General features: G+C 40.8%; 1 protein-coding gene across 5 annotated transcripts in view; it reads right to left on the reverse strand.

The window, feature by feature from the left end:
- The window catches only part of CEP192 (centrosomal protein 192), a 94,297-nt gene that overhangs the window by 77,308 nt on the left and 4,849 nt on the right, over positions 1-12,140 (reverse strand). For all 5 annotated transcript variants that reach the window (XM_036823975.1, XM_036823974.1, XM_036823976.1 and 2 more), the window contains 3 exons: positions 10,884-11,054; positions 10,073-10,198; positions 1,266-1,441 (listed from right to left, as the gene is read on the reverse strand). In XM_036823975.1, the coding sequence (XP_036679870.1) occupies positions 1,266-1,441; positions 10,073-10,198; positions 10,884-11,054 (473 nt within the window). The remainder of the gene's footprint in view (positions 1-1,265; positions 1,442-10,072; positions 10,199-10,883; positions 11,055-12,140) is intronic.

A 12,140-nucleotide genomic window follows, 5' to 3' on the forward strand; every position in this document is an offset into this window, starting at 1 on the left:
TGTTGTGAGGAACCGTCAAACTATCTTCCACAGCAGCAGCACCATTTTACATCCCAACGAGCAATGGGTGAGTGTCGCAGTTTCCAACCAATACTTGCTATTTCCCATCTTCTTGATTCTAGTAATTCCAGCGGGTGTGAATTGATCTCTCCTGGTTTTGAATTTCCCTGATGATTATAGCTGTTGAGCATCTTCTCATGTGTCTACTGGCCATCTGTACAACTTCTTTATAGAAATGTCTACTGAAAAGCCTCTGACATTTACAGTACTGGGTTATTTGTCTTTTTATTGAGCTATAACACTTCTCTACATATTCTGGATGCTGGTCCCTGATCATATACATATGATACATGATTTGTAAACATATTCTCCCATCTTTGGGTTGTCTTTTCACTGTCTCAAAAGTGTCTTTTGAAGCACAGAAGTTTTCAATTTTGAATAAGCCCAATTTGTCTTTCTTTCATTTCTTGTGTGAGGAGTTAATCTAGTCTACTTTCATACATTAACGACATTTTTCATCAAGAGAAATACAAACATCCCCTAAAAATTTTAACTTAGGAACAAAAATGACTGCTGACAAGAATACAAATTAATTGGCAGGGGAAATGTGACAGGTGTATTAGAAACAGCCTCCCTGTCTTGAACACAAAGTGTGCTGTGAGCATCAGACAGCATGGTTTCCGCAGGAAAGGAGGTTTCAGCTTAATCAGTATGGATAATTAAGAGATTGATTAAGAGATCCTTTCCTATAAAAGTATTATAAACATGGTATTAATAGGAAAGTGCCAAACCAAAGCATTTTCAGTTTATAGTATCATAGTTTAAGATAAACACTGGTCCAAAGACAAAACAATAAGAAAGGAGATTAAAACTGTATGATATAACTTATATGTGGAATCTAAAAAATACAACAAATAATGAATATAACAAAAAAGAAGCAGACTCACAGACAAAGAGAACAAAATAGTGGTTACCAGTGGGGAGAGAGGAGGGGGAGAGGCATTACAGGAGTAGGGGATTAAGAGGAACAAACTATTAGGTACAAAATAAGCTACAAAAATATATTGTACAACATGGGGAATATAGCCAATACTTTATAATATTTTATAATAAATGGAGTATAACCTTTAAAAATTGTGAATCACCATACTACACACCTGTAACTTCTGTAATTTTGTACATCAACTATACTTCAATTAAAAAAAGATTTTTAAAAAGGAAATTAAAATATATACATTAAGGAATGATTTCTAATAGTTCAGTACCTCGCTCCTGCTCCAGCGGTGAAATCCCATCAGAAGGATCTTGGCTCTGAAAGGGTTTTGCAGCTCTAACGTGCTCCTCTTCCGTTCTTTCTCTATCACTTTGAAAAGCTGACTCTTTGAGGACAGCACCTGACAAATGTCGACCTTCTGTCTGATTCTTTTTCTTAGAGATAGAACTTTTAAATTAGGGAACAGAATAATAATGAAATATTAGTTATCTTAGGTGTATCTATAAAACATCCATTAATCAGTTATTTCTTAAAAAGAAAAAATGGATACAGTGAAAAGAAACATTTCTGGGACCAGCCAGACGTCCTGGGGACGATACCATCATTTTGGGTCCAGTGATGTACATCTACCAAAGTCCAATATATTGCTACTCTACCTCTCAAATGATAAGAGGCAGAGTTTTCTTCTTTCCCAAGTATCTGTGAATCTACCACATCTAGAGAAAAGCTCAGCTTTTCAAAAAACAAGACAGACTTAAAGGATACTGTATATTTGCCAAATAGCTACTGCTCAGACCTACAAACGCTTTGAAGCTGTACTTTAGCCCCTGCCACTGTTCTATCATCATTTTCCATTTGTCTCTGTTGTTTCTATGGATGGAAAGGTTCTTTCTTAAAGGCAACTTTCCACCCAACCTACTGCAAAAGCTCTTGGGTCTGTCCCCGCTCACCACAGCCATTTCACCAGCAGATGGAACTTCAGGGAAAAGCTGCTAAATGCAACAAATTCATCATGTGACAAACCTAGGGCCAGACTTAAATCTGGCCAGGCTGAATGAAATGAAAATGGCTCTTTCACAGACTCCAAGTCCTAACCCTCTGCCCCTGAGGCAAACTCTAACTTTCCTCCCAGTTTCTCCACCTCTTTATTGCGGCTGTAATACACAGAGAGCAAATCACTTAATCCAAATGTGCATTTGCAGGCAGGTATAGGAAAGCTTCACCCCAATCAAACAGAACTAAGTAAAACAGAAGGCAGGGGGGACTTCCCTGGTGGCGCAGTGGTTAAGTATCTGCCTGCCAATGCAGGGGACACGGGTTCAAGCCCGGGTCCGGGAAGATCCCACATGCCGCACAATAACTAAGCCCGTGTGCCACAACTACTGAGCCTGTGCTCTAGAGCGCGTGAGCCACAACTACTGAACCCGTGTGCCACAACTACTGAGCCTGTGCTATAGCGCCTGCGAGCCACAACTACTGAGCCCGCATGCCTACAGCCCATGCTCTGCAATAAGAAAAGCCACCGCAATGAGAAGCCCGCGCACCGCAATGAAGAGTAGCCCCTGCTCGCCGCAACTAGAGGAAGCCCACGCAAAGCAACTGAAGACCCAACACAGCCAAAAATAAAATAAATAAATTTAAAAAAAAAAACAAAAAACAAAAGCCAGGGGCGGGTGGAAAGGCTATAAAGGGATACAAAGTCACGTGGTAGAGAAAACAGAAAAAGAGGTGGGGGGGTGGTACACAGCAAAGGAAACCACAGGATGAAAAGGCAGCCTACTGAATGGGAGAAGATATTTGTCAGTCATATACCTAATAAGGGGCTAACTCCCAAAATATACAAAGAACTCATACAACTCAATAGCAAAAACACAAACAACCTGATTAAAAAATGGGCTAAAGACCTGGATAGACATTTTTCCAAAGACATAGAGCTGGCCAACAGGTACATGAAAAGATGGTCAACATCGCTAATCACCAGGGAAATGCAAAGCAAAACCACAATGAGGGACTCCCCTGGTGGCACACTGGTTAAGAATCCGCCTGCCAATGCAGGGGACATGGGTTCAAGCCCTGGTCTGGGAAGATCCCACATGCTGTGGAGCAACTAAGCCCGTGAGCCACAACTACTGAGCCTGCGCTCTAGAGTCCGTGCTCTGCAACAAAAGAAGCCACCAAAATAAGAAGCCCGCACGCCACAACGAAGAGTAGCCCCTGCTCGCCGCAACTAGAGAAAAAGCCTGTGCACAGCAAAGAAGACCCAACGCAGCCAATAAATAAATAATTAAAAATAAATAAATAAATAAATAAAACCACAATGAGGTATCACCTCACACCTGTCAGAATGGCTGTCATCAAAAAGACAACAAACAGCAAGTGTTGATGAGGATGTGGAGAAAAGGGAACCCTCCTACACTGTTGTGGGAATGTAAACTGGTGCAGCCGCTGTAGAAAACAGCATGAAGGTTCCTCAAAAAATTAAAAATAGAACTACTATATGATACAGCAATTCCGCTCCTGGGTATTTATCCAAAAATGAAAACACTAACTGGAAAAGATATATGCACCTCTATGTTCACTGGAGCACTATTTACAATTGCCAAGATATGGAAGCAACCTAAGTGCCCATCAATGGATGAACAAAGAAAATGTAGTGAGTGTGTGTGTGTGTGTGTACACACACACACACACACACACACACACACACAGGAATAGCACTCGGCCATAAAAAAAATGAAACCTTGTCATTCACAACAGATGAATCTAGAGAGCATTAAGCTTAGTGAAGTCAGACAGAGAAAGACAGATACTGTACGATTTTGTTTATAAATGGAATCTAAAAACACACAAACAACAAAACCAAGCTCATAGATACAAAGAGCAAACTGGTGGTTCCCAGAGGCTGGGGTGGGGGGAGAAATGGGTGAAGGGGGACAAAAGGTATAAACTTCCAGTTATAAAATAAGTCCTGAGGGATGTAATGTACAGCATGGTGACTGTAGTTAATAATACTGTATTGTATATTTGAAAGTTGCTAAGAGAGTAGATCTTAAAAGCTCTCCTCACAAGAAAAAAAATTTTTTTGTAACTCCATAAGGTGACATGTTAACGAGACATATGGTGGTGACATTTCCCAGATGTATACCAACATCAAATCAAGCTGTACACCTAAAACTAATATGTTACATGTCAATTATATCACAAATAAATAAATAAAATAAGAATATGAGGAAACAAAAAGACAATAAAGGTCCCTATATAACATATTTCTAAGAAAAGGGGTGGTGGTGGGGGAAGCAAGATGGTAAAATGAAATAAAGAAGTCAGGACATTTAGTTAATTTTCATATCTTAAACCTCCCCCTGCCACTCCCCACCCCCCGAAAGACATGTAGTGTGACCATTAAAACTTTAGGACAACAGAGACAGTTGAGGGCACTCTAAATTAACCACCACCATCACTCCCCCTCAAAACTCAACTTCCTCAAACCTACAGCTATCATTGTTTTTACTGGCCCATCAAAATTTTTCAAATTAAATCTTAAAGTCTTTCAGGCAACTGTCCCAGACAGCCCTCCACTTCTGCTCCCCAACCCACCCACGTACATCAGCAGTGCCAACATGACCCTGTGCACCCAGGAAGAAGGCTCCTCTCCAGATAAGGCCTAAGAAACGCCTGTGCAGAGTGGAGCGGCCCAGAACACCACACTGAACACCTGGCACTTACCAAAGACCCCAGCCTGCCCGCCAGGCTGTGTGCTCCCCACCTCTGATCTCTGTTCCTCCACTCCTCTCCTCTCCTCTCCTCTCCCCTCCTCTCCTCCACCTACCGGCCCCTTGAGAACCTGCCTTCCCGAGTGGTCATCATGCTTACGGTCTTGCTTCCCAGCAGTCTATTCTCCACTGGTAGCCAGAGGAGGCTAATCAAATCAGAGTTGAGATGGAACCCTTGGTGGGTTTCCCACCTCACCTGGAGTCAGAAGCTTTGCCCACCCCATGCCGCCTCCTTCCTGCTCATGGACACACCAGGGATGCTCTCACTCAGTGCCCTCCCACAGCTGCACCCTCCCCCTGAAAGGCTCCTCCTCCTGAGGCCAACGGGGCTGACTCTCTCCTTCAAGTCTCTGCTCTGAACTCACACCTCCTCAAGGAGACTCAACAATTACAACACCTTTCAGCCCTCCTAACATCCCTCCTTATCATGTTCTGTTTTTTCCTAGCACTTTTTCCCTTCTAATATACTGTAAAACTGGTGTATTTTGGAGTCTTTTTGTGTAATGTCTGTTTTGTCCACTGCTACTTCCCAAGCCCTTGGAGAGGTAGCTGGCACACAGCAGGCACTCAGTCAAAAACACATGTTGACTGAAATTGAAACTGTGATTTAAAATCTTCTCACAAACAAAAGCCCAGGACCAGATGGCTTCACAGGCGAATTCTATCAAACTTTTAGAGAAAAGCTAACACCTATCCATCCCAAACTCTTCCAAAATACAGCAGAGGGAGGAACACTCCCAAACTCATTATACGAGGCCACCATCACCCTGATACCAAAACCAGATGAAGATCTCACAAAAAAAGAAAACTACAGGCCAATATCACTGATGAACATAGATGCAAAAGTCCTGAACAAAATACTAGCAAACAGAATCCAACAGCACATTAAAAGGATCATACACCATGATCAAGTGGGGTTTATCCCAGGAATGCAAGGATTCTTCAGTATATGCAAATCAATCAATGTGATACACCATATTAACAAACTGAAGGATAAAAACCATATGATGATCTCAATAGATGAGAAAAAGCTTGTGACAAAATTCAATACCCATTTATGATAAAAACTCTCCAGAAAGTAGGCACAGAGGGAACCTACCTCAACACAATAAGGGTCATATATGACAAACCCACAGCCAACATCATTCTCAATGGTGAAAAACTGAAACCATTTCCTCTAAGATCAGGAACAAGACAAGGTTGCCCACTCTCACCACTGTTACTGAACATAGTTTTGGAAGTTTTACCTACGGCAATAAGAGAAGAAAAAGAAAAACAAGGAATACAATCGGAAAAGAAGAAGTAAAACTGTCACTGCAGATGACATAATACTATACACAAAGAACCCTAAAGATGCTACCAGAAAACTACTAATCAATTAATTTGGTAGAGTAGCAGGATACAAAATTAATGCACAGAAATCTCCTGCATTCCTGTACACTAATGATGAAAAATCTGAAAGTGAAATTAAGGAAACACTCACATTTACCGTTGCAACAAAAAGAATAAAATACCTAGGAATAGACCTACCTAAGGAGACAAAAGACCTGTATGCAGTAAGCTAAAAGACGCTGATGAAAGAAATTAAAGATGATACAATCAGATGGAGAGTTATACTATGTCCTTGGATTGGAAGAATCAACATTGTGAAAAGGACTATACTACCCAAAACAATCTACAGATTCAATGCAATCCCTATCAAACCACCAATGGCATTTTTCACAGAACTAGAACAAAAAATTTCACAATTTGCATGGAAACACAAAGACCCCGAATAGCCAAAACAACCTTGAGAAAGAAAAACGGAGCTGGAGGAATCAGGCTCCCTGACTTCAGACTATACTACAAAGCTACAGTCATCAAGACAGTATGGTACTGGCACAAAAACAGAAATAAAGATCAATGGAACAGGATAGAAAGCCCAGAGATAAACCCACACACCTATGGTCACCTTATCTTTGATAAAGGAGGCAAGAATATACAATGGAGGAAAGACAGCCTCTTCAATAAGTGGTGCTGGGAAAACTGGACAGCTACATGTAAAAGAACAAAATTAGAACATTCCCTAACACCATACACAAAAATAAACTCCAAATGGATTAAAGACCTAAATGTAAGGCCAGACACTATAAAACTGTTAGAGGAAAACATAGACAGAACACTCTATGACATAAATCACAGCAAGATCCTTTTTGACCCACCTCCTAGAGTAATGGAAATAAAAACAAAAATAAACAAATGGGACCTAATGAAACTTAAAAGCTTTTGTACAGCAAAGGAGACCATAAGCAAGACAAAAAGACAACCCTCAGAATGGTAGAAAATACTGGCAAACGAAGCAACTGACAAAAGATTAATCTCCAAAATATACAAGCAGCTCATGCAGCTTAATATCAAAAAAACTAACAACCCAATCCAAAAATGGACAGAAGACCTAAATAGACATTTCTCCAATGAAGATACACAGACTGCCAACAAACACATGAAAGGATGCTCAACATCACTAATCACTAGAGAAATGCAACTCAAAACTACAGTGAGGTACTACCTCACACCAGTCAGAACAGCCATCATCAAAAAATCTTCAAACAATAAATGCTGGAGAGGGTGTGGAGAAAAGGGAACCCTCTTGCACTGTCGGTGGGAATGTAAATTGATACAGCCACTATGGAGAACAGTATGGAGGTTCCTTAAAAAACTAAAAATAGAACTACCATATGGGAACTTCCCTGGTGGCGCAGTGGTTAAGAATCCGCCTGCTAATGCAGGGGACACAGGTTCGAGCCCTGGTCCAGGAAGATCCTACATGCCACGGAGCAACTAAGCCCGTGCGCCACAACTAATGAGCCTGTGCTCTAGAGCCCGCGAGCCACAACTACTGAGCCCGTGTGCCACAACTACTGAAGCCTGCATGCCTAGAGCCCGTGCTCCGCAACAAGAGACGCCACCGCAATGAGAAGGCTGCGCACCACAACGAGGAGTAGCCCCCGCTGCCGCAACTAGAGAAAGCCTGCGTGCAGCAACGAAGACCCAACGCAGCCAAAAATAAATAAATTAATAAATAAAATAATAATAAATAAAATGCATTGTTTAAGGTGACAAAAAAAAAAAAGAACTACCATATGACCCAGAAATCCCATTACTGGGCATATACCCTGAGAAAACCATAATTCAAAAAGAGTCATGTACCACAATGTTCACTGCAGCTCTATTTACAATAGCCAGGACATGGAAGCAACCTAAGTGTCCATCGCAGACGAATGGATAAAGAAGATGTGGCACATATATACAATGGAATATTACTCAGCCATAAAAAGAAACGAAATTGAGTTATTTGTAGTGAGGTGGATGGACCTAGAGTCTGTCATACAGAGTGAAGTAAGTCAGAAAGAGAAAACAAATACCATATGCTAACACATACATACAGAATCTAAAAAAAAAAACGGTTCTAATGAACCTAGGGGCAGGACAGGAATAAAGACACAGATGTAGAGACTGGAATTGAGGACACAGGGAGAGGGAAGGGTAAGCTGGGACGAAGTGAGAGAGTAGCACTGACATACATACACTACCAAATGTAAAATAGATAGCTAGTAGGAAGCAGCTGCATGGCACAGGAAGATCAGCTTGGTACTTTGCTACCACCTAGAGGGGTGGGATAAGGAGGGTGGGAGGGAGATGCAAGAGGGAGGGGATATACATATGCATATAGCTGATTCATTCTGTTATACAGCAGAAACTAACACAACACTGTAAAGCAATTATACTACAATAAAGATGTTAAAAATAAATAAATAAATAAAACGAAAATAAAAAAACACACGTTGAGAAAATGAATATACAGAGTTAACAACTTTAACATATAGAAAGTGCTTATATCTAAACGTCATCAACAGGCAATTCACAACAAAAATATAAGTAATGAATAAACATTAAAGTATGTTCAATCCCATAAATACTCGATTATGAATTCAAACAGAATACTTTAAGACTGCCTGTAATACTGCCATCAAGACATAACCACCATTTACATTTTGATGTAAAGCCTTCCAGACTTTCTTCTATTCACTTAGGCATGTGTATAAATTCTTTTACTTCTAAAATTGAGAATCAGGGGCTTCCCTGGTGGCATAGTGGTTAAGAATCTGCCTGTTAATGCAAGAGACATGGGTTTGAGCCCTGGTTGGGGAAGATCCCACATGCCGCAGAGCAACTAAGCCCATGTGTCACAACTACTGAGTCTGTGCTTTAGAGTCCGCGAGCTACAACTACAGAGCCTGCGTGCCACAACTACTGAAGTCCGTGACCTAGAGCCCATGCTCCGCAACAAGAGAAGCCACCGCAATAAGAAGCCCGCGCACCACAACGAAGAGTAGCCCCCACTCGCTGAAACTAAAGAAAGTCCAGCAACAAGAACCCAACGAAGGAAGGGAGGGAGAGAGGGAGGGAGGGAGGGAGGGAGGGAGGGAGGAGGGAGGGAGGAAGGGAGGGAGGGAGGGAGGAAGGGAGGGAGGGAGGGAGGAAGAAAGAAAGAAAAGGAAGAAATAAATAAATTAATTAATTAATTTAAAATTGAGGATCAAAAATAACACCACCAAACGTCAGGGAGGGCTCAGAGAAGCAGGCATTCTCATGCACATCTTCTAACGGGAATGCAAACTGGTACAAATCTTCCAAAGAGCAATGTGGTAATCCGCAGTGGTCTTTAAAATTAAATATTCTTAACTCAGCTATTTTGATCCTAGGATTTTATCTGAATAAAATAACCTACTAGATGCAAAACGTATGTATAAATAAAGAAGTTCACTAAATTTATAATAGTAAAATTCCAATCATCTAAGTGTCTAACATGGTGCAGCCATTAACATTATGATACATACTTACATTAACTGTAATGGGAAGATGACACAATCATTAATTTTTAAAAGTTATAAACAGTACGTACAGTTTAATCCTATTATTGTTAAAAAAATTAATACATATGTACATGTACATGTGCATAGAAAACAGTCTAGCAGACTAAATAAAAAGATAATCAACGTCTCTTCTGCAGTTACTGGGATGACAGGCCTTTGTTGTCTGCCTTATAATTGCCTGTATTTTATAATTTTTTCAATGAGCATGTATTACTCTTGGAATCAGAAAAAGATTTTGAAAGACTAAAAATGTTTGCGATTAATATCATACAAAGAAAACTGTTAAAATTCTTATAAACGATCAGAGACACAATCACGTGTTCATTTTCCACAAGACTACATGAGACTCGCTCTTAACACAGTGAAAGCAAGATGAAGTAAGAACTCACTCATCATCTGGGAAGACAAGCTGTAACCTCTCTCTTGGTTCAGCTTCACTCTGGCTACTGGGAGACGACTCTGATGGAATTGAATACTTCCCTTCCACTAAATAAGACGCCTGGACATCAGAATTCCTACACACAAAAATTTTGTTTTAATTGTTAATAACTAAATTATACACATTTAAAATTCACCATGACATAGGACTGTATGACTGAAAAACCAACCACCAGGGGGTAAAAACAAATAGGGTCCCCAATGTTCAAAACCATCACCTTATGTGCAAAGCACTGAAAACCTGTGCAGCAGCAGAATGTGTGTATTAAACAAGAGAGTCGTGGAAATCTTAAAGCTAAAAGTTTTTAAAGAGTTAATCCAGCCCCTTCATTCCAAAGGTAAAGATGGTGCTCCATACAGAATGTTTAGGCTAGGAGGACGGGAGAGTGGTTAGATATTCAGGCATAGGTAAACTTTACACGTTACACAAGATGAGTGAACTATACACATCACATTTGGGGGTGCAGCTCAAATCACCAGCCACCAGGAGGCTGAACTAATACAAAGTCAATATACCACGGACAGAAAGACCATTGGTAGGCCAAAAGGTCACTGGCGTTCAATCCCAAACCTACACACCCACCACTGATAAGGCGATGGAACAGGTTAGAGATGGTTTTATCTTCTATGTTGATTTTACATAAATGGTCATCTCCCTCAGATAAAGCTAAAGCTCAAGCTTGGCTGAAAAATTTCACAGAAGTATCAGTATATAGTAGGCTTTAAGAATCTAAAAAAATCATCTGTTCAAACAATTCTTACCTGTTATCAGTGCTGGATCTATTTCTAGCAAGCGTTGAAACAGCAACAGGCAAGCCAAGATTTGAAGAAAGAGTGACATTTTCCAAAATCTCACTATTACCACCAAGTAATGAATTGGTTAAAAAGCTTGGAAATGACTCATCAGCTATACCTCGAAAATCTTCCATCTCACTGCAACAATAAAAGTATTCTTATAAATCATATATTACCATAAAACTTTTTCAAACGATTAAGAGTACAAGTCCCATAAATCTTAGAAAACTGATAAAATCCTCTTTTTGAAACAGCTCTAAGAGGGGACACTATAGTCGAGAATATAAACATCAAACTATCTTCTTATAATTAACATAATAATGAAACACAACAGTTTAATTTACTCTTGGATTTTAAATTTATCGAATAAAGAATCAAAGAAGGCAGAAACTAATGGCATATACAGACAATTTCTGGACGTCATACAAGCTGGGCACACATTCTAACAGGGAATAGAATAAATAGAACTAGCAAAATCTAGTCCCTGATTTCAAAGATTAAGGATGAGTAAATGGTTTAAAAAGTGAGTCTAGGGACTTTCCTGATGGCGCAGTGGTTAAGAATCCGGCTGCCAATGCAGGGGACATGAGTTCAATCTCTGCCCCGGGAAGATCCCACATGCCTTGAAGCAACTAAGCCCGCGTGCCACAACTACTGAGCCCGAGTGCTGCAACTACTGAAGCCGCGTGCCTAGAGCCCGTGCTACACAACAAGAGAAGCCACTGAAATGAGAAGCCCTGCACCACAACAAAGAGTAGCCCCTGCTCGCCAAAACTAGAGAAAGCCCGCACGCAGCAACGAAGACCTGATGCAGCCAAAAAATTCAAACAAACAAATAAATAAAGTGAGTCTAGGGCATTCCCTGGCGGTCCAGTGGTTAGGACTCGGTGGTTTCACTGCCGAGGGCCCAGGTTCAATCCCTGGTCAGGGAACTAAGATCTCACAAGCTGCGCGGTGCAGCCAACAACACCAAAAAAAAAAGTGAGTCTGTTCAAAGAAAAAATTTAAGTTACGTTAAGCATATTTGGGGACTTCCCTGGTGGCACAGTGGTTAAGAATCCGCCTGCCAACGCAGGAGACAACGGTTCGATCCTGGTCTGGGAAGATCCCACATGCCATGGAGCAACTAAGCCCGTGCGCCACAACTACTGAGCCTGCATGCCACAACTACTGAATCCCACGCACCTAGAGCCAGTGCTCCACAAGGAGAGAAGCCATCACAAT

Source organism: Balaenoptera musculus, chromosome 14 (genome assembly GCF_009873245.2).
Source record: "Balaenoptera musculus isolate JJ_BM4_2016_0621 chromosome 14, mBalMus1.pri.v3, whole genome shotgun sequence".
In the NCBI taxonomy this organism is placed as follows: Eukaryota; Metazoa; Chordata; class Mammalia; order Artiodactyla; family Balaenopteridae; genus Balaenoptera; species Balaenoptera musculus.